The 27,847-nt window shown below is 43.2% G+C and overlaps 1 protein-coding gene across 3 annotated transcripts in view; it reads left to right on the top strand.

The window, feature by feature from the left end:
• The window catches only part of NALCN (sodium leak channel, non-selective), a 1,296,054-nt gene that overhangs the window by 1,224,712 nt on the left and 43,495 nt on the right, over window positions 1-27,847 (top strand). For all 3 annotated transcript variants that reach the window (XM_063953246.1, XM_063953245.1, XM_063953244.1), the window contains 2 exons: window positions 12,547-12,640; window positions 14,948-15,080. In XM_063953246.1, coding sequence (XP_063809316.1) covers window positions 12,547-12,640; window positions 14,948-15,080 — 227 coding nt within the window. The remainder of the gene's footprint in view (window positions 1-12,546; window positions 12,641-14,947; window positions 15,081-27,847) is intronic.

Genomic DNA, 27,847 nt, shown 5'->3' with positions numbered 1-27,847 from the left:
TAATCTTTCTATGTATAATGGAGAGAGATAAAAGCTCCTCTGTAAGTTCCTAGATGCCAATTCACCGTCCTTAGTATCTCTGTACAGTATGTTCTACTAGTATACTAATTAGCACGAACAGCTTTGAACTGGTTGCCAAATCACCGTACTTAGTATCTCTGTACAGTATGTTCTATTAGGGTACTAATTAGCTGTTCGTGCTTATTAGTACCCTAAGATACTAAGTACGGTAATTTGGCATCCAGGAACTTAGGGAGCAACTTTTATCTCTCTCCATTATACATAGAAAGATTAAACTTGCCGCTGTACGTTACAAGCTGTTCGTGCTAATTAGTACCCTAATATAACATACTGTACAGAGATACTAAGTACGGTGATTTGGCATCCAGTTAAAAGCTGTTCGTGCTAATTAGTACACTAGTAGAACATACTGTACAGAGATACTAAGGACGGTGATTTGGCATCTAGGAACTTAGGGAGGAGCTTTTATCTCTCCATTATACATGGAAAGATTAAACTTGCCACTGTACGTTACAAGCTGTTCGTGCTAATTAGTACACTAGAAGAACATACTGGGGACTCGGACTCATACAGTACTTGCATTTCAAAAGCACGGAATTTTCCACCGCCTCCCGCTAGCCCATCGCCCTTCCCCCCTGGGAGCCTGCACAGGTCATGCAGTAGACAGGGAGGGAGTTATTCACATAAACCAGGGCAAAGCTGCAGGAGCGGTTGTACTGTTAAGGTTCTATGCACCATACGGTGCACATACAATTCTGTAGCAGGGCAGACTCAATTGAAATGTCTACCGCCTGTGACTCCTTGCCCCATGGAGGCCCTTGGCTATGGAGCAAGTAACAGCACAGATTTTGTAGGTCACGGGGCAATGCTGAAGGAGCGTCAGAATCCCCTAGCTAAAATACACAGGGTCGATAGGGATAAGCGAGGTCTATGCACTTAACGATACCCCAGACCCCATCGCATCACCCCAGACCCCATCGCTTTTCCCTATCAACCCTGTGTATTTTAGCTAGGGGATTCTGACGCTCCTTCAGCATTGGCTCGTTCTTTGAACACGGTATTTTCCACTGCCTCGCCTTACCCACTTTCCCCTTCCCCCCTGGGAGCCTGCACAGTTCATGCAGTAGACAGGTAGGGAGTTCCGATCAGGTTACAAGACAAGATTTATGTGAAACCTGTGTGCACCCTTCCATTGAATGTATAACAAAGAAAAAAAATGATAATAAAGTGAATGTTACGGGAACACATTGGTGTGGGTTTATGCCTTAGGGACGCTCATACAGTACTTGTATTTCAAAAGCACGTATTTTCCACCGCCTCCCCCTACCCTTATCGCCCTTCCCCCCTGGGAGCCTGCACAGGTCATGTTGTAGTCAGGGAGGGAGTTCAGGTCATGTGCAATACACAAACACCAACGATCTACAGTACTGTGTTGCTCAGTTAGTTGCGGCGTAATACACTAATTTATACTCATTACCTCTGTGCATTTGCATTTAGCGTAAAGAATTGCTCCTGCAGATTTACTCTGATTTATGTGAAATCTGTGTGCACCCTTCCATTGACTGTATAACAAAGAAAAAAAATTATAATAAAGTGAATGTCATGGGAACACACACAAAAAAAAAGGTTGGCACTTCTTTCCCAATGGTATTGGTTTATGACATAGGGCACTCGGACGCTCATACTTGTATTTCAAAAACTCGTATTTTCCACCGCCTCCCCCTACCCCCATCGCCTTTCCCCCCTGGGAGCCTGCACAGGTCATGCAGTAGTCAGGGAGGGAGTTCAGGTCATGTGCAATACACAAACACCGACGATCTACAGTACTGTGTTGCTCAGTTAGTTGCAGCGGAATACACTAATTTATACTCATTACCTCTGTGCATTTGCATTTAGCGTAAAGAATTGCTCCTGCAGATTTACTCTGATTTATGTGAAACCTGTGTGCACCCTTCCATAGAATGTATTAGCATGAAAAAAAAAAAATATTAAAGTGACTGTCACGGGAACACATAAAACCCCCCCACAAAGTTGGCACTTTAGGGCTCCTTCCCGGGACTCTCAGCATGGGAGGTGGTAGCCTTCATCGTTTGACCACGACACTTCATGAGAGATTTACAAGTTCATGTGTAAAAGTACTGCAAATAGCGACCCCTCCCCATTATGCCTTAGGGAACTCGGACGCTCATACCGTACATATATTTCAAAAGCACGGTGTTTATGCATTGTACATACTTCCTTTTACACAATTAGTTGCGTCTCCATACACAATCTTGCATCTGCATACACAAGTGTTTTAACATGTTCGTTTGTGTCTATATAAACTATTAATTTATATTGAGAACTCTCACCGTCTGACCATTGGTCACCATCTATTAACATTACAGTCGTCACTGACCATTTGCCAGAGCTGTGGATCAATCCGCGGCTATACGATCGAAAGTACTGGATTAGGGGAGCATTAGCCACCCAGTGGTGGAGATGTGTAATGCATGCTGAGTATCTAGAATCGCCTCAATGCGCCTGCCTGTGATTAAACTCAGCAAGCTAAGCTATCGCCTTAGCGTGACTAAACGTCCATCTAGGCAGAGAATCGGTCAAGATAAAGGTGGCTACATCTGTAGTTATAATACCTGAAGTCACTAGTTCTGTAATTTGACATGCTTGCCTGAAGAGGTGAAGTTTTGAGGAATGCTTAAAGGTTTGGGGACTAGAGGAAAGTCTTATTGTGCAAGGCAGGGTATTCCACAGAAAGGACGCATCCCAAAATATGTCTTATAACCGGGATTGGAAGCAGGTAATGAGTGTGTCTTGTAAGAGATACAGTATGTGCGTATTCTGGAAACATTCCTTAGATATATGGGTGAGGATTTGGGAACATATTGAATGTGGGGAAGAAAGGACAGTTCTAGGCAGCAGGCTTGATAGATAGGATTGATTGTTGTGTTGTCAATAGAGATTGAGATGCCCAGTATGTAACTTCTGTTGACTGGTGGGAATACTATTAGCTGTTTTTGAAAAGATTGAATTTAAAGTGGCGAGAAGATGTCCAAGATGAAATAACAAAGAGAAAATTTGAATATAACATGTTTTAGGACTTCTGCGTTTGGGTTCAAATTCATCATCGTGTTTTGGTTTTGACAAAACTACCCTCAAATGTTTTGTATGGATTTGGATTTTGGGATTGGTTAAAAATCATTTTAAAAAATTGATAATCATTTGATAAAAATAGATAAAAACTGCTAAAATCAATTAATTTTTGCAATCTAAAACCTGAAATTCTAATTTAAAATCTGAACTCTTAACCACGGGAGATCTGGATCGGGTTTTGGTTCATTTTCAGATCCACAAAATTCAGGTGGATTCAGATTTCATGAGAACCAAACTGCACATCTCTAATCCGTATAGAGAAGAATCTGAAATCCAAATGAGCTTATTAAGTTTCCAAGAGACATGAGAGAGATAGAAAAGAGCAGATGACCTAAGACTGCATCTAGCGGTACTCTATCGTGTATAATAAGTGCAGAGGAGGTGCTTGCAGAGAAACGAACACTGAAAGTGCAATTTGATATGTATTATGAGAACCAGGACAATATCCTGAATACATAGGGTTTGCAGTATTTGAATTAGAAGAGACAGTCAAATGCAGCACAAAGAGAATCAAAATTAGAAGTGAGTTTTGATTTAGCAGTGATCAAAACACTGACCAAGTTAGTTAGTGCAGTCTCAGTGGCAAGGGCGTAGCTACCATAGGTGCAGGGAGTGCAGTTGCTTTGGGGCCCAGAGCTGAAAGGGGCCCACCTTCCCTGTCACAGTTACATGTGTTATATACATTTTTCACCATTGGGTGATAGATAGCGGTCCTTACAAACTTTTGCCTTGGGGCCTTCAATATATCTAGTTATGCCCCTGGTCCAGCTCATTGTAATGTGGTATCAAATGAACTGGAGGGCATTATGTTACATAATATGTACTGGGGCACTATAATGTGGCACAATATGAAGTGGAGGCACTGTATGCCATAATATGAATTTGGGGTACTGTGTTGCATAATGTGTACTGGCAGCCCTACAGGGTGACATAATGTGAACTAGGGCACTATTATGGTTCATAAAATGAACTAGGGGACAACTATGGGGCATAACATTAACTAAGGCACTTGTTTTGGAGAGGCATTTCTCTAGAAGCATTGGGAATTTGGGATAGGGGCCCCTTCGAAATATTACTATGGGGCCCTCAGAGTTCTGGCTGCACCCCTGCTCAGTGTAGTGTTGGCAACGAAAGCCTGACTGAAGATGATCTAGCGGGTTGGGTGAGTAAAGAAAGTGTGTAAGACAAAAAACTAAGCTTTTGAAGCTTAGTAAATAAGGCATTTTTGCAGTCCCTGACAGCTATGGGGGACTGCAACATCTGCAGTATCCCTTGTCAACTAGCCCTGATACTATATCATGTGGAAACCCCCAGAGATGGTCATTTTTGTAGAATTGACTGTAATATTTAGCTAATAAATAGGCCACATGGTCTCCAGTGTTCATAATGTCCCAATTATTAGAAATAAATGCATTGTTTGAATTTAATAACTTGTGCCTGTCATGCATATCCACTCTCTGGCAATGTTGTATATCAGATGCAATATAAGTATGAGTCGTTGGGAGCAAAGAATGGACCATACATGATACATTTTTGTTCCAATGTGCCTATTTATCTACATTCCACATTCATGGGTTAATGCCACTTTCCACTTATGGGAAGTCCTCCTATCCAGGTACCTTGCACATCAGAGTTCTGTTTACTATCAATTTAGGACCATTTATTAATGCAGACCTTACATTAGTCTCATTAAGTTATGTTTGTCATAGCTTCACATATGCCTTCATTTCATCATAAAAGAAAGGATGAATTGCAACTGTCACAATTTTATGTGTTGCAGTCCTAAATTTACATGTCTATGTTACATTTATGTTTGTGTGTCCATAACTGCATTCTTATGTAAAGTTCCCATACATAGTACAAAGGCCGCCTCATTGAAAATATTGTCTGAGACCAAATCTACAACACCTACTGTATGCCATGGGTAATAAAAATGCCATGTGGCTAGCTGCTAAACTGGAAACACTGTGCTGCATGTGCAATCTCTGCCCTATGACACTCAAATATCAAACAACAGAAAATATATATATTTGGTACTGAACAGCCTCAAATTCATTATATGAAAGCATGTCTATGTCACTGTATAAGATGAGCTTCTCTCATGTAAATAAAAAAAATCATGGAAATTGTTACCTTTTAGAATACATATACAGCTGCCATGATCCAAGCCACTGTGTTTGTTTTGTCCACATGTACATAAAACACAGTCATGAAAAGTAACGTATATACTGTAGCTCTTACCTGGATATGTTGCTCCCTTTATCTTTGCTGTTTTTACTTTGCACTGATGTTGTAGGGATTTGGCTATTGGACGCTTAGCCCTGATATGGGGTAAAATTTACTATAGATCAATTTTGGGCGATTTGATGTTTTTCTATATTATCTCGTCAATTTTGCAAATCTTGAGATTTACTAAAGGCAAAATTGACGGGAAATCGCATGTCAAACATGACTTTAAATGACATTAAACTATAGGCCCAAACATCATATGCTCTACATATGGGGTAATTCAGAGTTGATAGCAACATCAAATTGTTAGCAGTTGTGCAAAACTCTCTTCTCATACAAACTACACTACAATCCCTAGGTATTCAGGACACAGCCCTTTCTTGGTTCTCATCCTACCTATCTAATCACTCCTTCAGTGTTCGTTTCTCTGATTCCACCTCCTCTTCGCTACCTCTCTCAGTTGGAGTACCGCAAGGCTCAGTCTAAGGTCCTCTGCATTTCTATATCTATACCACATCTCTTGGCAAACTAATCAACTCTTTTGGATTTCAGTAGCATCTGTAGGCGGATGATACTCAAATCTACCTATACTCCCCAGATTTGTCACCATCTGTATTGGGCCGTGTCACTGAATGCCTTTCTGCCATTTCATCTTGGATGACATCTCACCACCTCAAACTTAATATTTCCAAAACAGAATTAATTATATTTCCACCAGCCAATAGTAGTTACCAACCTGATAGCTCTATCACTGTTGAGAACTCGGCAATCATCGCTACCCCACAGGCTCACTGCCTAGGTGTCATTCTTGACTCTAAACTGTACTTTGTTCCCCACATTCAATCTGTCTCAAGATCATGTTACATACATCTAAGAAACATATCCAAAATACGACCATATCTTACACAAGACACAGCAAAAACTCTAATCCATGCTCTCATTATTTCCCGCATAGGTTATTGTAATAGTCTCCTGACCGGTCTTCCCAAACATAGGCTCTCACCACTACAATTCATTTTGAATGCAGCTGCGAGGCTAATCTTCCTCGCTAGACGTTCATCGTCTGCAGATTCGCTATGTCAGTCACCGGTATTGGTTACCGGTATTCTACTGTATTAAATATAAAATACTTTTACTGACATACACAGCTATTAACCAAACTGCACCAACATACATCTCTTCACTTGTCTCAAAATATCTCCCTACCCAACCTCTCTGCTCTGCACAAGATCTGCGTCTCTCATCCACACGCATTTTCAGAAGTATTGCCAGTACACAGAGGGGAAGACAGAAATCATTGCATTAGAAACTTCAATGTTTGGCTAAGGACATGGTGCAAAGAGGAGAGATTTGGATTTAAAGGCCATAGTCACACCCTCTGGCAAGATAGGAGCTTATACAAAAGTGATGGCCTGCACCCATCTTCAAGGGGAACGAGAATACTAACTAAACAGTTTGGATGCTTCATCAAGAACTATTTAAACTAACAGAGGGGGACAGTGAACCAAACAGGAATAAAGAAATCTGCTCCCCCAACACAGAGGTATTGATTCTGCAGGCAAAGGAAATAGGAAGCATATCCACAGCAGCAGAAGATAATTCAGATCAAAACCAAATAAACATACGCAGACAGAAGAACATAGCTAGGAACAGAAAAAGCACAAACAAAACTCTAAAAGCTATGTGTGCAAATGCTAGGAGCTTAGGAAATAAAATCCCAGAACTAATTGCAATAATGACAAGGGATGATCTAGACATTGTGGCAATTACAGAGTCATGGTACAATGAAAATCATGACTGGTACATAGCTATACCGGGATATACTTTATTTAGGAAGGACAGAATTGGAAAAATCGGAGGAGGGGTAGTAATGTATGTAAAAAAAAAGCATAAATACTACCTTAATACAAAGTATTGAAGAAAAAACTGAGGCCCCTTGGGTGACCATAGAAACAGGGGAGAAGTCGATTATTCGTATTGACCGTACAGGTCAGGAAGAGGAACTTGAGAAGAACCTATTGCAGGACATAACTAAAATGGCATTAAAAGGAGAGGTAATAATCATGGGAGACTTTAATCTTCCTGATGTAAACTGGGAGGTGTCTTTTGCTAGTTCCACTAGAAGTAGGGACATTTTAAATTCCCTTCAGGCAGCATCCCTCCACCAATTGGTGAGGGAGCCCACTCGGAAAGACGCAATATTAGACTTAATACTTAGAAATGGAGACTGAATATCAGACGTAAAAGTGGGTGAAAACCTGGGATTCAGTGATCATCAAGCAGTATGGTTCAGCATAAAGACAGAGACTGACTCATCCCATACAAAAACAAAGGTGTTGGATTTTAGGAAGGCTGATTTTGTAGGGATGGGAAAATGTGTAAGCGATTCTTTGGCAGAGTGGAGGAATTTGGAAGCAGTGCAGGAGAGATAGGAAACATTAAATGTGCAATATTAAAGGCAACAGACCTTTGTATCAAAAGTGTTAGGAAAAACACAAGGAAAAGGAAGCCAGTGTGGTTTGCGAAAGAAGTAGCAAATATTGTGAAAGCAAAAAATATGGCTTTTATGAAATATAAGCAGACACAAAATAATGAAGACAAAGAGATATATCTTGTTAGACAGAAGGAGACTAAGAAGGTAATCAGATGTGCAAAGGCACAAGCTGAGGAGAAAGTGGCCCAGTCAGTGGGTAAAGGAAGCAAAACTTTTTTTAGGTATATAAGCGAAAGGAGAAAAACAAAAGGCGGAATAATAAAACTAAAGACAGAGACTGGGAGTTTTGTTGAGGGAGACAATGTAATAGCAGATCATCTTAATAATTATTTTTGCTCAGTATTTCATACTGAAAGAGAGGGGAAGGGGCCACAGTTAAGTTGCAGGGCTATTCAGGAAAATTAAACAAGTACATTTACAGAGGAGAAGATCCTAACAGAACTCTCAAAGCTGAAAGTGGACAAATCTGTGGGGCCAGAAGGGATACATCCAACGATACTAAAAGAACTTAAAGAGGTGCTGGTAGCACCACTGACAGAATTATTCAACCAGTCATTAGCTATAGGAGTAATTCCAGAGGACTGGAAAAGAGCAAATGTAGTCCCACTGCACAAAAGTGGGAGCAAGGAAGAGGCAAACAACTAAAGACCAGGGAGTCTTACATCAGTAGTAAGGAAATTGATGGAAACACTCTTAAAACAAAGAGTTGTAGATTATCTCAAATCCGGCAATTTGCAGGATCCCAAACAGCATGGATTCACTGGGGGGAGATCATGTCAAGCAAATCTTATTGACTTTTTTGACTGTGTGACTAAAGTGATGGATAAAGGTGGAGTCATGGATATAGCTTATCTAGACTTTAGTAAGGCTTTTGACACTGTTCCACATCGCAGACTGCTAAATAAATTGAAAATGTGGGATTATTGAATGGATAAGATCTTGGTTGAATGATTTGGGTGGGTTATTTTGTTTCTGTGCAGGGTAAATACTGGCTGCTTTATTTTTACACTGCAACTTAGATTTCAGATTGAACACACCCCACCCAAATCTAACTCTCTCTGCACATGTTATATCTGCCCCCCTGCAGTGCACATGGTTTTGCCCAACTGCTAACAAAGTTCCTGCTGCGATCAACTCAGAATTACCTCCCATGTGCACTGCAGGTGTGGCAGATATAACATGTGCAGAGAGAGTTAGATTTGGGTGGGTTATTTTGTTTCTGTGCAAGGTAAATACTGGCTGCATTAGTTTTGCACTGCAATCTAGATTTCAGTTTTGAACACACCCCACCCAAATCTAACTCTCTCTGCACATGTTATATCTGCCCCCCTTGCACTGCACATGGGGGGTAATTCTGAGTTGATCGCAGCAGGAAAGTTTTTAGCAGTTGGGCAAAACCATGTGCACTTCAGGAGAGGCAGATATAACATTTGCAGAGAGAGTTAGATTTGGGTGTGGTGAGTTCAATCTGCAATCTAAATTGCAGTGTAAAAATAAAGCAGCCAGTATTTACCATGCACAGAAACAAAATAACCCACCCAAATCTAACTCTCTCTCTACACGTTATATCTGCCTCCCCTGCAGTGCACATGGTTTTGCCCAACTGCTAAAAAATTTCCTGCTGCGATCAACTTGGAATTACCCCCATGGTTTTGCCCAACTGCTAACAAATTTGCTGCTGCGATCAGATCTGAATTACCCTCATAGGCCACAATAGAAATCATGGATTTACTAAGATTTCTGTTTGTAAAATTGATCAAAATCACATCAATATTGAGGAATTAATTAGACCTGCCTGCAGCAGCGGCTCCTACCCACTTTGATGTTGGGGTGCTGCCTTGGGCAAATGCAGGATTTCCAAATACTTGATTTTAGATCGATTGTCACCATCCTATAATGGATGCATAATTAGCATGTAACAAGCTATAGACTGCCTCAAACAGAGTGTATTTTATGTAATCCAGTACTTTAGACATATGCAGGCCCAATGATCACGGTAAGCCACTTATGAGATTCTCTCTCTGATGAGATGACTGAGCACTCAGATCCACACACACACACACACACACACACACACACACACACACACACACACACACCAGACTTGGGGAAAATCTGCTGCCACTAGGCATATGCAGCAGCTCCATTCCGCATGTACCGTAGTAAGGGGCGGATTGGCCATAGGGCTCACCAGAAAGATTCCTGGTAGGCAGATGTATCTGTGGAGCCTGTTTTGTGTGTTATGTGGCCCCACCCCTCACATGACAGGCAGCCCACCACACTAAGTACACTGCATTGTCCCCATTCATTCTGTTATTCCAAATCTGCAGTACAGTAACTCCATCCAGTGATGCTGCCATGGCTACACGGTATGTTATACCTCTTGTGCTGACCATGTCAGGCCACTTCTACAAAATATTACAGGGCTACTTTTAGTTCCCAATCCATCTCAGACACAGCTGCAGCTAAAGATGCAAGGAAAGCCGCAATTGCGTACAGTCGGGGCCTATGAGGAGGGATCCCAACGCCCTCAACAGTCCCAACCTCCTCATCAGACTGCACCCCCATTAGGGCTGCTTTCATAAATTTCCCGGTCTGGTTTTCCATCCCAATCCACCCCTGACTGTAGTGGCCGCTGGCCAGGCTGTGCGGAAGGGGGGTTCCCATGCAACTAGAACCCCTACTTGCATTTACCTTTTCCATGAAAGGCAGGGAGTGACTTCCTACTGGAAGCACGCTGTCTGTTGATCATAGCCAGGCTTGGCAGTCCCAGAGAAAACACCTCTACCTGGGGCTATCTGTCATGTGTGTGATTGGCAGGTAACACTTACAATAGGAAATCACTGCCAGTCACAGTGTAGCCAGTGCAGTCATGATCTGCAACTGGTTCACTGTTGTGGAGGATTTTTACATAGGGGGGGCTGCAATCCTGCAGTCCATAGGTAAAATCTGCCACTGCCTGCCTGTGAGTGGCAGGTTTGTTCGAAGCACTGTGCAGATCAAAATGATTTGTGCAGGTTTTGTTGTATTGTAAAATTGAGTGTGGTCCTCCCCAGAAGCGTAACAAGCCCTGAACCTCTGAACCCGGTTTGGTACTGGAAAATCGTGTTAAAAACCAGCGCAGGGTCCTTCCTTTTTTACCAGTAATCAGCATCGAGCTGAAGCAGCAAAGGAGCTTACACCATAGCAGGGAGACACACATCTTGGGTTCCCCTACTATCACATAAACCAGTCCCAATCTAGTCAGCCCAGGCACCTGCCGAGGAACCCTCAGGCCTAGGCAAGGGTGTAGCTACCATAGGTGCAGGCAGTGCAGCTGCTATGTGGCCCAGAGCTGAGAGGGGCCCACCTTCCCTGTCAACGTTACATGTGTTACATACATTTTTCTAATATGTTTCAGAAAATTAACTAGGGCACTATATGGGGCATACAATTAACAACTGCTGCAGAGAGATGTGTCTCTAGAATTATTATGACAGGGGCCCCTTCAAATTGTTGCTATGGGGCCCTCAAAGTTCTGACTACGCCCCTGGGCCTAGGCTATTCCTGGTGGCAGTGGATATAGGGGTAATGTGTAAAAAATAGAGTCTAATATTGTTTTTTATAGTGGGACTACAAATTCAGCAAGCATGGCTCAGGATGCCAGCAGTTTGACCTTCTAAACTGCTTGTGATGTCCAGCATTTTAGTCAACACAATTCTTAGCAAATTTACCCCATGGTGTCATATTATAAATAAATACATTGGGGTTGATTCTAAGTTGGAGGCATAGTATAAAAAAAAAGAAGCAAGTCCGGAGACCGCCAGTCACTATATAGATGCCGGAATCCCGTCCCGTGGAAAACCCCGACAGTCAGCATGCCGAGTGACAGGGACTATTCCCACTCGTGAGTGGCCCCCCGCTGGCAATCTAAACACCGGGATCCCGTCATCGGTATGGTGACTGATGGTATCCCAACCGCTGGTCACCCATACTCAACCCCGTCTCACATATTAGTATCTGTACATTTTCAATCTGCCCCACCTGCAGTGCAGCATGATTTTACCTAGATGCCAAGTTACAGTGCTTGTTTATTATTGCTTTGTTCCCAACCCAGAATCCTCTCTTTCATTCTCATTTTTATTCTAAAAAAAAAAAGTGCTTGATGTAAAAAAAATACCATTTGTGCTACGTGACTGATTTATGTGGCATCGATGACTCTATCACAAGCCACCTTGAAGTCACTCGTTCCGGCATTCTGAGGTGCCATCCTCCTGGGAAAGGCCATATTTTCACCAAACATTTGTTTATAATTTTAGATTTAGTTTTTTCTATACTTCTACATTTTGGAAAACATACATTACTTTATCATTGCAGGTGCTCCAAAGCATAAACCCTAATAAACAGGTCCAGTGGGGAATTAATTGATTATATGTACTGAACTATATAGTTTCTTATTAAATTCTGTGCTCAATACTGCTTCACTTTGTGGAACAAGCTCCTTAGAGTAACATTACAGTAGAAATGTGCATTTTCTGGATATTGTGTTTTAATAGACAGAACAACTAGATACTGATCAGCATCTGTAACAATCAGAGGACACTTGAGCACCAGACACTTTAGAAAAAAAAAATGTACGCTGTCTGTTAATTGATTTAGTGTTTTCTACCTAGGCATGCTAACTTCTCCACAGCAGGGAAAGCTATAACCGTTCTCTTCAGGATAGTAACTGGTGAGGACTGGAACAAAATAATGCATGACTGTATGGTAAGTACAGAGGAGAACAAGTGTACATTGTTTTAAAGTCTGGGGAAATATGATTTTGCATCCTATTATGCTGGCTAAAAGTTTAAAAATCTTCACTCAGAAGTTAATATGTATTTAGATGAAACAGTTGTTGTCTTGGTGTAGCTCATTAACTTTGAATTTAGATGGGGTAGTTTATTCTTTATATTAATCATGGACAGGCTAGAACACATCTACTAGCTACAGTAACATAATTGTAAATACAAAAAAAACCTAAAGATCAAAATCGTGTCTTACACAAAAGCTAAAATCATAGTATTATTAACAAGTTTGAGATCATATGACTGCAAATGTTTATGCATACAAAAGATAATATAGTAAATATAGTTTGGAAACAGTAAAACTGAATACACTAATTAGATTACTATACTGTATAATACTTTTATTATTTATATTTCTTTAAATCCTGTACAGAATGATTAATGTGTATCAGGGCTTTTCAACATTTGTCCTGCTATACTTTTGTATATTTATTTGTTTACCAAGTCCTCCTTTATTTAATTAAATATTATTTGTGAAGTACCTCTAATATCCGTAGGTGTACCGTATACCAAATATTCCCTTATACTGTATATTTACCTGCTAGCTGTACCAAGTGCCTATTATACAATTATACGTTTTCCAAATACCTTGCTCTATTTGTAAATGTTTACCCTCTCTCATTTAGTGTCTGCACTTCATTTTATTACTATAGATACTGTAACTGCTATATTCACTTACATGTAATGTTACTAGTACACCATAAATCTGTTTGAAGCCTGGGCTATATGTTTAAAAAAAACTGGTGTACATTATGGGGGTCATTCCGAGTTGTTCACTCGCTAGCAGTTTTTAGCAGCCATGCAAACGCTATGCCACTGCCCACTGGGAGTGTAATTTAGCTTTGCAGAAGTGCGAACGAAGGGATCGCAGAGCGGCTACAAAAAAATGTTGTGTAGTTTCAGAGTAACTTCAGACCTACTCAGCGCTTGCGATCACTTCAGACTGTTCAGTTCCTGTTTTTATGTCACAAACACGCCCTGCGTTCGCCCAGCCACACCTTCGTTTTTGCTGGCACGCCTGCGTTTTTCCGAACACTCCCTGAAAACGGTTAGTTGACACCCAGAAACGCCCACTTTATGTCAATCACTCTGCGTCCAGCAGTGCGACTGAAAAGCTTCGCTAGACCCTGTGTGAAACGACATCGTTCGATGTAATAGTACGTCGCGCGTGCGCATTGTGCCGCATACGCATGTGCAGAAGTGCCGATTTTTTGCCTCATCGCTGCACAGCGAACGAATGCAGCTAGCGATCAACTCGGAATGACCACCTATATTATCATCCCAATTTGCTAATAAATGTGATAAAAGTGGTCCTTAGAACATACAACTGATATACAGATATGTCCTCATACATCCTTGCTGAGGTCACGCCGAACAGCCTCTCCTGCCACGCCAAGTCGCATCGAAATCTTCTAGCATCAGGCATCTTTTTTTGCTTCTTTTTTTGCGACTGATAAATTTTATATATGACACTTGTATATCTGTGTATGACTGAGTCGGGTATGGGAATCATGGTCGACACCAATTAGGTCGACACCCATTGGTCAACAGTGGCTAGGTCGACACTAGTAATAGGTCAACACGGCCATTAGGTTGACATGAACAAGGTCGACATGAAAAAAGGTCGACATGAGTTTTTTATGTTTTTTTTGTCGTGTTCTACGTCAAGTGACCGGGAACCCCTATTAGTGCACCATGTACCCTTGCATGGCTCGCTTCACTCGCCATGCTGCGGGCAAGGTTACCATTCACAGTCGTAGTCCACGTGGATCGTAAAGTATGAAAAGTCCCCCCAATTTTTTTAAAACTCATGTCGACTTTTTTGCATGTTGACTTTGTTCATGTCAACCTAATGGTGGTGTCGACCTATTACTAGTGTCGACATATCCACTGTCGACCTATTGGTTGTTGACCTAATTGGTGTCGACCAAGAGTCCGAATACCGACTGAGTATCTGAATCTGTATATGTAGTACTACAATGTAGCAGCCACAGCTTTTTTCCAATACAAGTTCTGTTGTGCTACATATACTGTTATACAGCCTCAGTCAGAGCTGGATTAAGGTGGGGGCCCAAGGGATATGTTACCTCTGGCCCCTCGTCCTTTAGAGACCCCCCATGCTGGACAAATTTTTTTTTTTCAGAGTTGGAGACAGCCTGAACTGAAATACTACTGTAGTCATGCTTATGTGCCAAGCAATTTAGTGACATTGGTTTCTTAATTTCAGGTACAGCCTCCTTTTTGCACTCCAGATCACAATAGATACTGGGAAACCGACTGTGGAAATTACGCTGGAGCACTTATGTATTTCTGCTCCTTTTATGTCATTATTGCCTATATCATGTTAAATCTACTGGTTGGTAAGTGCAGCAGGCAAATATGCATTTCATGCAAAGTCATAAATGAATCGTATGTCCTTTGGCATATGATGATAAAGGCTTAAGCACTAATTTCACGTGAATGATATGTTTCAAATAACTTGGGGGGGACGGGGGGGGGTGTGGAATCCTAATATAACAAAATAATTCTGACAGCTGTCCAAACAACCAAGCAAACAAATTTGGTTTTACCTTGTAAAAAAATGCAAAACAAGTTTCCTAAATGAGGCCATCAAAGTTTGAAACTTCTGATCTAAGAAAAGCTCCCGACATTTGTTATTCAGTTAGTAGCAGACTAAAATAGAACATCTGCATACTGTATTTAGTTCACCATCATTCTGATTATTCTTAGACCCTATGACAGCAACATTGCTCAGAGCCCATTGAATATGGTCTATACTTGATGACATTGGCAACTTCCTGTTCAGGAGAGTAGCAGACAAGTGGACAGGATAGAGGCAGAGCTCTGTGAATCACATTACCATGGCCAAACCCCTGTGATATTTTGCCGGGATTCAAGGCTTTGCAGTGCTGGGGTGGGGCCTCAGTGTTGCAATTCATTGCAAATCACATCATTACCCTCATCCCTCCCACTTCATGGGTCGGTCGGCGGTGGAGGCTCTCCTCCTAGAGTCTCCCAGAAGTTCCAGGAGAGTGGGCAAGTATGATATGGTCTTGTCAACCTCTGCATGTCACTCATCACACGTCGAGGATTCAGGCCACACTCTCCTACTTTACTGTCTGTCAGTCTGAGGAGTGGGGGTCAGTGATCAGTGTCTTGGAGTGTTCTCTACTTCCACCCATTATCAATGTGTTTATCATCTGGAGATCCCATGTTCTTCTTGCTATGATTGTCTGTACTATTTTAGAGATGCTGATAGTACAGTAAGAGTACAAAGCTTGTACACACAGGCATTATGACTGGTACATCCCTGCCCCATTTTTAATTCAGAGCTATTTAGCAAGTGCCTAATGCAGAGATATCTCCTGAATTAGGCTAACAGGGCATATTACAGTTCTCATTAAAGGGGACTGTGTTCTGGCCCTATTTATCAAGCTCAGAAAAGCATAGCATACTGGAGGGTGGGCCCATTGGCTAGCACCACCTGAAGATGGTGTTAGCCAGTGCCGAAACTAGACATTTTAGCGCTGTGTACAAGAAACGGCATCGCCCACCCCCCCTTAACGCAAACCGGCGGCAGTGCGCGCCTTAGGCGCGTGCAAAAATTATAGGGGCGTGGCTTCACGTGAAAGGGGTATGGCCACAAAATAATACCAATTCATATAATGGTGCACAGTAGACACCATTATTCAAATTGCGCCACACAGTAGCGCCACTACACCAGGTAGAGCCCCTTTTACACCTTACGGCAGACAGCGTCCCCTTTTTACACATTACGGCAGACAGCGTCCTCTTTTTACACATTACGGCAGCCAGAGTCCCCTTTTTTACACATTACGGCAGACAGCGTCCCCTTTTTACACATTACGGCAGATAGCGTCCCCCTTTTTACACATTACAGCATACAGCGTCCCCTTTTTACACATTACGGCAGACAGAGTCCCCTTTTTTAGATATTACGGCAGACAGAGTCCCCTTTTTTACACATTACGCCAGACAGCGTCCCCTTTTTACACATTGTGGCAAATAGAATTGATAGAGAGAGATAGATAGATAGATACTTACAATTCAGGGCAGCGCGCCGAGTCCTCTTGGTAGTGTCCTGCTTCTCCATGTACACACTGCTGCCCCATCTTCCTGCAGACTGACCAACCGCCGGCTACAGCAGCAGCTTCACAGTCCCCTGCACCCAGACTCTTATAGGAACAATCAGCGGCGGAGGTGGGTGAGGGGACACAGGCGCCGCCGCCAGTGGGAGTATGAACACAGGCAGCGCCAGCTGCCAGCGGGACACAGGCGGCACCACCGCCAGCGGGACACAGGCGGCGCCGCCACCAGTGGGACACAGGCGCCGCCGCCGCCATCGGGACACAAGCGGCGCTGCCAGCGGAAGTAGGGACACAGGCAGCACCGCACACTGAAATGGATACAGGCAGCGCCGCACACTGTAGTGGATACAGGCGGCGCCGCACGCAGGACACAGGCGGCGCCTCCAGCAGCAGCAGCAGTGAGTGTGGCTGTGTGCTGTGCAGCATGACGGAGTCTGGAGAATGGAGATAGCGGCCGTGCGGGTGTGTTGCAAGGTGGTTCGCCTGCAGTGCATTTGCACTGTGGGCAAGGCACCATCGGCACACACCTAGTTACGGCCCTGGCGTTAGCTACCTTGTACTTATAGAGGCATTATCCCTTTCCAGCAGCCTCCGTCCACTATTGCCATGCTTGCACAGTGTCAGAAATTGATGTGAAATAATAACAAAGTATGCTAAATGAAAAACATTCCTTAATGCCATGATATGCAGGTCCCCATTGTATTGTTTTTTTTAATAAATAGACCATTTAGTCTTTGTTTCATCTTATTCTTTTCAATTACTAGAGGAGAGGTTTGTGATCAGAGAGGAAAGAGGGACAGTAGAAACAGATCTCAGATATGTTACATTACATAACCTATAATTTAGGGTGCCTGGCGGCACAAAACAAGCCCAGTGATGGCTGTGAGATATGGTGGAACATGTCGCACTGCTATATTTTTCGCCCGGAACTCCGTTCCTGAAGTCAGAGCTGAAGGTGTTCTGTAAAATGACGTCACCTGGAACGTCCTGGCTGCTGCCCCATTAAAGTTTGATAGGTGGGTTCGGGAATAGGTAAATATATCGCTAGTCCCCTGAAGCCCCCCAAAAATGGTATTTTAAGCGCCTCCATGGCCACACTGCAGCCCAGCACACAGCAGCTGCTGCTCTCAGGTAAGGGGGAAGGGGCCCGGGAACCTCACTGGGCCCCTCAATCAGATCTGGGCCCGGGTAATTTGCACCCTCCCCCCCTCCCCTCTCTCGGCACCACAGAGGCTCTGCCCACCCACGGGAGTTCCTGAAACTATTTTTCTACAAAACTTGCACTGGCTATAGCTACAACCCTGCCTTCAGGTTTACAATTAGAGATGAGCGGGTTCGGTTCCTCGGAATCCGAACCCCCCCGAACTTCAGCCTTTTTTGCACAGGTCCGAGCAGACTCTGATCCTCCCGCCTTGCTCGGTTAACCCGAGCGCGCCCGAACGTCATCATCCCGCTGTCGGATTCCCGCGAGACTCGGATTCTATATAAGGAGCCGCGCGTCGCCGCCATTTTCACACGTGCATTGAGATTGATAGGGAGAGGACGTGGCTGGCGTCCTCTCCGTTTAGATTAGATTAGAGAGTCAAAGACACTTGAGTTGATTTACTAATTTGGGGAGCATTAGGAGGAGTACTCAGTACAGTGCAGCAGAGTTTTGCTGATAGTGTGACTGACCACCAGTTTAATTTTAATCGGTTCTCTGCCTGAAAAAAAACGATACACAGTCACATACCATATCTGTGCTCAGCCTCAGTGTGCTGCATGATAATATGATAATGATAATATATCATCTATGTATGTACTATATCTGACTGTGCTGAGTGCTCACTGCCAGTGTTGCTCACACAGCTTAATTGTGGGGGAGACTGGGGAGCAGTTATAGCAGGAGTACAGTGCACACTTTTGCTGCCAGTGTGACCACTGACCACCAGTATATTGTCTGCCTGAAAAAGTTAAACAAACACTCCTGTGGTGTTTTTTTTTTTATTCTATAAACGCATTCTGCTGACAGTGTCCAGCAGGTCCGTCATTCATTATATTATATAAATATTTACCTGCAGTAGTGTTATATTTTTTTTGTTCATCTCTATCATCTTTATCATCTCTATATTAGCAGACGCAGTACGGTAGTCCACGGCTGTAGCTACCTCTGTGTCGTCAGTGCTCGTCCATAATTGTATACCTACCTGTGGTGGGTGTTTTTTTTTTCTATCTTCTTCATACTAGTAGTTCAGCAGTCTGCTGACAGCGTCCAGCAGGTCCGTCATTATATATTATATATACCTGCAGTAGTGATATATATATATTTTTTATATCATTATCATCTCTATATTAGCAGACGCAGTACGGTAGTCCACGGCTGTGGCTACCTCTGTGTCGTCAGTGCTCGTCCATAATTGTATACCTACCTGTGGTGGGGTTTTTTTTTTTCTATCTTCTTCATACTAGTAGTTCAGCAGTCTGCTGACAGCGTCCAGCAGGTCCGTCATTATATATTATATATACCTGCAGTAGTGATATATATATATTTTTTATATCATTATCATCTCTATACTAGCAGACGCAGTACGGTAGTCCACGGCTGTGGCTACCTGTGGCTACCTCTGTGTCGTCAGTGCTCGTCCATAATTGTATACCTACCTGTGGTGGGTTTTTTTTTTTTTCTATCTTCTTCATACTAGTAGTTCAGCAGTCTGCTGACAGCGTCCAGCAGGTCCGTCATTATATATATATATACCTGCAGTAGTGATATATATATATTTTTTATATCATTATCATCTCTATACTAGCAGACGCAGTACGGTAGTCCACGGCTGTAGATACCTCTGTGTCGTCAGTCACTCGTCATCCATAAGTATACTAGTATCCATCCATCTCCATTGTTTACCTGAGGTGCCTTTTAGTTGTGCCTATTAAAATATGGAGAACAAAAATGTTGAGGTTCCAAAAATAGGGAAAGATCAAGATCCACTTCCACCTCGTGCTGAAGCTGCTGCCACTAGTCATGGCCGAGACGATGAAATTCCATCAACGTCGTCTGCCAAGGCCGATGCCCAATGTCATAGTACAGAGCATGTAAAATCCAAAACACAAAATATCAGTAAAAAAAGGACTCAAAAATCTAAAATAAAATCGTCGGAGGAGAAGCGTAAACTTGCCAATATGCCATTTACCACACGGAGTGGCAAGGAACGGCTGAGGCCCTGGCCTATGTTCATGGCTAGTGGTTCAGCTTCACATGAGGATGGAAGCACTCAGCCTCTCTCTAGAAAAATGAAAAGACTTAAGCTGACAAAAGCACAGCAAAGAACTGTGCGTTCTTCGAAATCACAAATCCACAAGGAGAGTCCAATTGTGTCGGTTGCGATGCCTGACCTTCCCAACACTGGACGTGAAGAGCATGCGCCTTCCACCATTTGCACGCCCCCTGCAAGTGCTGGAAGGAGCACCCGCAGTCCAGTTCCTGATAGTCAGATTGAAGATGTCAGTGTTGAAGTACACCAGGATGAGGAGGATATGGGTGTTGCTGGCGCTGGGGAGGAAATTGACAAGGAGGATTCTGATGGTGAGGTGGTTTGTTTAAGTCAGGCACCCGGGGAGACACCTGTTGTCCGTGGGAGGAATATGGCCATTGACATGCCTGGTGAAAATACCAAAAAAATCAGCTCTTCGGTGTGAAAGTATTTCAACAGAAATGCGGACAACAGGTGTCAAGCCGTGTGTTGCCTTTGTCAAGCTGTAATAAGTAGGGGTAAGGACGTTAACCACCTCGGAACATCCTCCCTTATACGTCACCTGCAGCGCATTCATCATAAGTCAGTGACAAGTTCAAAAACTTTGGGCGACAGCGGAAGCAGTCCACTGACCAGTAAATCCCTTCCTCTTGTAACCAAGCTCACGCAAACCACCCCACCAACTCCCTCAGTGTCAATTTCCTCCTTCCCCAGGAATGCCAATAGTCCTGCAGGCCATGTCACTGGCAATTCTGACGAGTCCTCTCCTGCCTGGGATTCCTCCGATGCATCCTTGAGTGTAACGCCTACTGCTGCTGGCGCTGCTGTTGTTGCTGCTGGGAGTCGATGGTCATCCCAGAGGGGAAGTCGTAAGACCACTTTTACTACTTCCACCAAGCAATTGACTGTCCAACAGTCCTTTGCGAGGAAGATGAAATATCACAGCAGTCATCCTGCTGCAAAGCAGATAACTGAGGCCTTGGCATCCTGGGCGGTGAGAAACGTGGTTCCGGTATCCATCATTACTGCAGAGCCAACTATAGACTTGTTTGAGGTACTGTGTCCCCGGTACCAAATACCATCTAGGTTCCATTTCTCTAGGCAGGCGATACCGAAAATGTACACAGACCTCAGAAAAAGACTCACCAGTGTCCTAAAAAATGCAGTTGTACCCAATGTCCACTTAATCACGGACATGTGGACAAGTGGAGCAGGGCAGACTCAGGACTACATGACTGTGACAGCCCACTGGGTAGATGTATTGACTCCCGCCGCAAGAACAGCAGCGGCGGCACCAGTAGCAGCATCTCGCAAACGCCAACTCTTTCCTAGGCAGGCTACGCTTTGTATCACCGCTTTCCAGAATACGCACACAGCTGAAAACCTCTTACGGCAACTGAGGAAGATCATCGCAGAATGGCTTACCCCAATTGGACTCTCCTGTGGATTTGTGGCATCGGACAACGCCAGCAATATTGTGCGTGCATTATATCTGGGCAAATTCCAGCACGTCCCATGTTTTGCACATACCTTGAATTTGGTGGTGCAGAATTATTTAAAAAACGAGAGGGGCGTGCAAGAGATGCTGTCGGTGGCCAGAAGAATTGCGGGACACTTTCGGCGTACAGGCACCACGTACAGAAGACTGGAGCAACACCAAAAACGCCTGAACCTGCCCTGCCATCATCTGAAGCAAGAAGTGGTAACGAGGTGGAATTCAACCCTCTATATGCTTCAGAGGTTGGAGGAGCAGCAAAAGGCCATTCAAGCCTATACATCTGGCCATGATATAGACAAAGGAGGTGGAATGCACCTGTCTCAAGCGCAGTGGAGAATGATTTCAACGTTGTGCAAGGTTCTGCAACCTTTTGAACTTGCCACACGTGAAGTCAGTTCAGACACTGCCAGCCTGAGTCAGGTCATTCCCCTCATCAGGCTTTTGCAGAAGAAGCTGGAGACATTGAAGGAGGAGCTAAGAAAGAGTGATTCCGCTAGGCATGTGGGACTTGTGGATGGAGCCCTTCATTCGCTTAACCAGGATTCACGGGTGGTCAATCTGTTGAAATCAGAGCACTACATTTTGGCCACCGTGCTCGATCCTAGATTTAAAACCTACGTTGTATCTCTCTTTCCGGCAGACACAAGTCTGCAGGGGTTCAAAGACCTGCTGGTGAGAAAATTATCATGTCAAGTGGAACTTGATCGGTCAACAGCTCCTCCTTCACATTCTCCCGCAATTGGGGGTGCGAGGAAAAGGCTCATAATTCCGAGCCCACCCGCTGGCGGTGATGCAGGTCAGCCTGGAGCGACTGCTGATGCTGACATCTGGTCCGGACTGAAGGACCTGACAACGATTACGGACATGTCGTCTACTGTCACTGCATATGATTCTCTCACCATTGAAAGAATGGTGGAGGATTATATGAGTGACCGCATCCAAGTAGGCACGGCAGACAGTCCGTACGTATACTGGCAGGAAAAAGAGGCAATTTGGAGGCCCTTGCACAAACTGGCTTTATTCTACCTAAGTTGTCCTCCCACAAGTGTGTATTCCGAAAGAGTGTTTAGTGCCGCCGCTCACCTTGTCAGCAATCGGCGTACGAGGTTACTTCCAGAAAATGTGGAGAAGATGATGTTCATTAAAATGAATTATAATCAATTCCTCCGTGGAGACATTGACCAGCAGCAATTGCCTCCACAAAGTACACAGGGAGCTGAGATGGTGGATTCCAGTGGGGACGAATTGATAATCTGTGAGGAGGGGGATGTACATGGTGATGAATCGGAGGATGATGATGAGGTGGACATCTTGCCTCTGTAGAGCCAGTTTGTGCAAGGAGAGATTAATTGCTTCTTTTTTGGTGGGGGTCCAAACCAACCCGTCATTTCAGTCACAGTCGTGTGGCAGACCCTGTCACTGAAATGATGGGTTGGTTAAAGTGTGCATGTCCTGTTTATACAACATAAGGGTGGGTGGGAGGGCCCAAGGACAATTCCATCTTGCACCTCTTTTTTCTTTAATTTTTCTTTGCGTCATGTGCTGTTTGGGGAGTAGTTTTTTAAAGGGCCATCCTGCGTGACACTGCAGTGCCACTCCTAGATGGGCCAGGTGTTTGTGTCGGCCACTAGGGTCGCTTAGCTTACTCACACAGCTACCTCAATGCGCCTCTTTTTTTCTTTGCGTCATGTGCTGTTTGGGGAGTAGTTTTTTGAAGGGCCATCCTGCGTGACACTGCAGTGCCACTCCTAGATGGGCCAGGTGTTTGTGTCGGCCACTTGGGTCGCTGAGCTTAGTCATCCAGCGACTTCGGTGCAAATTTTAGGACTAAAAATAATATTGTGAGGTGTGAGGTATTCAGAATAGACTGTAAATAAGTGTAAATTATGGTTATTGAGGTTGATAATACTATGGGATCAAAATGACCCCCAAATTCAATGATTTAAGCTGTTTTTTAGGTTTTTTTGAAAAAAAACACCCGAATCCAAAACACACCCGAATCCGACAAAAAAAATTCGGTGAGGTTTTGCCAAAACGCGTTCGAACCCAAAACACGGCCGCGGAACCGAATCCAAAACCAAAACACAAAACCCGAAAAATGTCCGGTGCACATCTCTATTTACAATGCGGTTAATAATTTATTTAATTTATTTATTTATTAACAGTTTCTTATATAGCACAGCAAATATCGTTGCGCTTTACCATTGGAATATCCTATTTTCCACTGGTGGCTACCTGAAACTTTACTGTATTTGATCAGTGTCACAGCACATCTAATCACAGTACAGTACACTACATCTAAAATCTCCACAGCCTTTCTGTCTTCTCAGCGGCACAATTCCTAAATGTTAACTTGCACTTATTCCTCAAGCGATGAAACAGCATACCAATACACTTGGTTAATATTTCTGACAGGTTTCATCTCTTAGACAAGACTTTTCCAAAGAGAGTTTGTTAGTAAGTTACTAACTGTATTACAAAAGTTGGAGACCATATGTTCTGTGTCAGAAATAAAAGCTCACAAATCAAGGTGTACAACCCTCCCTAAGACAGTTTTGCAGTGCTCTATTGCGCATCATAAATGAGCCATTGTCATTTCACTGTCTGTTCCTAATGTATAACACATTTTTCCCTTACGTCCTAGAGGATACTGGGGTCCATTTAGTACCATGGGGTATAGACGGGTCCACTAGGAGCCTTGGGCACTTTAAGAAATCAATAGTCTTCCCTCTATGCCCCTCCTACCAGACTCAGTTTAGAAAATGTGCCCGAAGGAGCCGGTCACGCTTAGGGATGCTCCTGAAGAGTTTTCTGCATTTATTTTCTGTTTGTTTTTTTCAGACAGGGCTGGCTGGCATCAGCCTGTCTGCTTCGTGGGACTTGGGGGGAGGGGGGGGGGGGAACGGCCCAACCTCCTATAGGGTTAATGGACCCATCCCCCGCTGACAGGACACTGAGCTCCTGAGAGAACCATTCGTAAGCCCCACCACGGCGAGCTTACATTCCCGAAGCACGCCACCACCCCTAACAGAGCCAGAAGTTAGAAGAGTGGTGAGTACTGTTGTTAGTGCATTAGAATGCTTAATATTTGTAGACACTCCCTTACTAATATGTATAAGCCTGAATCTTCAGTGATGGTCCCTAGGACCAGAGGGATGCTGGGAAGTGGGTGGTCCAGTGTCCAGTGTGTCTGGAGTTGGTGATGGAATAAAACAGCACAGCAGTGAACTCACATGTCTCTGTGTCCTTATGACTGGATTTACAAACATATGAACAAAACATGGTGTCAGAAGAAGTTTAACTTGGACTGCTAGTGCTCTCAGAGTGTGAAAGAATTCTGCAGAAGTCTGTAAGGCTGTGATACTCAGTGTCTGCAAAGCCTGCCGTGTGCTCCTCTCTTCAAACAGTGAGTAACCATGGATAAACTGGCTCCTCCAACCGGCATGCTGATGTCTGGTAACTTGTCTGAAAACTGGAAAAGATTTAAGCAAAGGTTTAATATATATCTTGCTACATGTGGAGCTGATACAGAGGCTGACAAAACTAAGGCATCCATTTTCCTCCGTGTCATAGGAAAGGATGTGCTGGACATTTATAATAGTTTTCAGTTTGATGAAGGGCAGAATATAGTGCTATCTTCTATAATGCAAAAGTTTGAAGATTACTTTGTGCCAAGGAAAAATGTGGCATATGAAAGATATAAGTTTTTCACATGTGATCAGAAGTCTGGAGATGGATTTGATCAGTATGTTACAGAGCTGCAATCACTCAGTAAAACCTGTGAGTTTGGTGATTTAAAGGATTCACTGATTAGAGATCATATTGTCTGTGGAATACCTGATAATGGACTCAGAGAGAGACTGCTGAGAGAGCAAGACCTAACACTAGAAAAGGCAGTGACTATGTGTAGATCTGCAGAAATAACTAGATTTCAAGCCAAAAAGTTACACAAGGACGCTGATGGTTCTGTCCATGTAGTGCAGAAAACAGAGCCAAGCAAACCTCCATTCTCAAGAATGAAGCAGTCTAAGCCACAGTCTAATAAGGAAATGTGTAGTAGATGTGGAAATGCTCACAATCCTAAAATGTGCCTTGCCTATGGTAAAACCTGCATGAAATGTGGGAGACTAAATCACTTTGCCAAATGCTGTAAAATGAAAAGTGAAACAACCAAAGTGCATGCTGTAAAACAGAGGAATTCTTTGTGGATTGCATTGAACTTTGCAGTGCAGATAAGAAAGAATGGATTGTCCCTTTAACTGTGAACGAGATTGTCATTCCCTTTAAGCTTGATACTGGCGCGCAGGTGAATTTAATATCGTTTCAAGACTATAAGACTTTTAGAGTAAAACCTAAAATTCATCCAGCCAAAGTGAAAGTTACAGGGTACACTGGGGAGGAAATTCCTGTGAAAGGTACATGCTTGGTGACACTGAAATATAAGGGACAACAGTTTAAAACATCTCTACTGATTGTGGATAAAAATGTGCAACCGATTCTAGGATTAAGTTCCTGTGAGAAACTAAGCTTGCTAAAGAAAGTTTTTATGGTGACATCACAAGTAGAAGATGACTGCAAATCGATGTTTACAAAATACAGAGACTTGTTTGAAGGTCTAGGTTTGCCTGAAGAGCATAAAATAAATATAGACACGCTACTTTCTTCAGTGATACATCCCTGTAGAAAAGTGCCGTTTGCGCTGAGAGAAAAACTGAAACAAGAGTTAAATCACATGGAAGCCTTGGGTGTGATACAGAAAGTTGATGAGCCTACTGAATGGGTAAGCTCCTTAGTAATTGTTGAAAAGAAAAATGGACAACTCAGAATATGTCTAGACCCCAGAGATTTAAACAAAGCTAATAAACGAGAACATTTCAAACTACCAACCAGAGATGAAATCATGTCGCAATTTGCGGGAGCAAAATGGTTCAGTAAATTGGACGCATCTTCAGGATTCTGGCAAATGAAGCTAGATGAGGCCAGCTCAAAGCTTTGTACATTTAATACACCAGAAGGTAGATACAGTTTTTCTTCGACTACCGTATGGAATATTGTCTGCTCCAGAAGTATATCACAAAAAGATACACGATTTTTGAACATATTCCAGGTGTTGAAACAATGATGGATGACATTATTGTCTGGGGATCTACAAAGGAAGAACATGATTCCAGATTGAGACAAGTAATGGAACTTGTCAAGAAAGTGAATCTAAAGCTAAACAAGGACAAATGTGAATTTGGCGTGAATACACTTACCTTTATGGGCGACGTGGTCTCGGATCAAGGTGTAAAACCAGACCCAAGGAAAATATCAGCCATAGTGAACATGGAACGTCCTAACAACAAAGACGACATCAGAAGATTCCTAGGAATGATTACTTAGGAAAGTTTATTTCTCAACTCCCTGAATGAACAGCCTCTCTTAGATGGTTGTTGGACAAAGATAACGAGTGGATGTGGTCACATGAACAAGAAGAAAGTTGGCAAAAATTGAAACAGATCATTACAGAGCAACCAGTGCTAAGATTCTTTGATCCTGCGAAAAGAATAAGAATTTCAGCAGATGCTTCACAATTTGGCTTAGGCTCAGTGTTGTTACAAGAACATGAGGATACATGGCAACCAGTAATCTATGCATCAAGAGCACTGACAAGTGCTGAAACAAGGTATGCTCAGATAGAAAAATAACTTCTAGCGATCACATATGCATGTGAGCGATTTCATCAGTTTGTGTATGGTCAAACATTTACAGTGGAAACTGACCACAAGCCATTGGTAGCTATCATGACTAAATCATTACATGACTGTCCCATGAGAATTCAATGTATGCTTATCAGACTACAGAAATATGATGTACACTTGCTGTACTGTCCCGGTAAATATATATATATATTGCTGATGCTCGTGCTGTGGACAAAAGTGAAGGTTCCAAAAGTCTGATGGATGAAGAGGTAGAAGCTTATGTGAATTTGATCGTAGCTTCTCTACCAGTGTCTCTTGCAAGACAAGAACAGATTAGGAAAGAAACTGAGACAGATGACACAATGAAAGTGTGCCACTTAGGAGAAGAAAAATGTAAGCGGAGAGCATGTGAAGTTACGTATTGGCCAAGAATAAACCAAGACAAAGCACAGACTACAGCTACATGTGAATTATGTCTTACGTATAGACCGAAACAACAAATCGAGCCACTGAGTCCTCATGCAGTGCCAGAGAGACCTACCAGAAAGTTGGCGCAGATTTGTTTGATTGTAATGGGAAAACGTACATAGGGGGTAATCCCAAGTT

Source organism: Pseudophryne corroboree, chromosome 2, assembly GCF_028390025.1.
Source record: "Pseudophryne corroboree isolate aPseCor3 chromosome 2, aPseCor3.hap2, whole genome shotgun sequence".
Taxonomy (NCBI): Eukaryota; Metazoa; Chordata; class Amphibia; order Anura; family Myobatrachidae; genus Pseudophryne; species Pseudophryne corroboree.
Note: the sequence above shows the minus strand (reverse complement) of the source record. Positions and strands in the feature narration are given on the sequence as shown.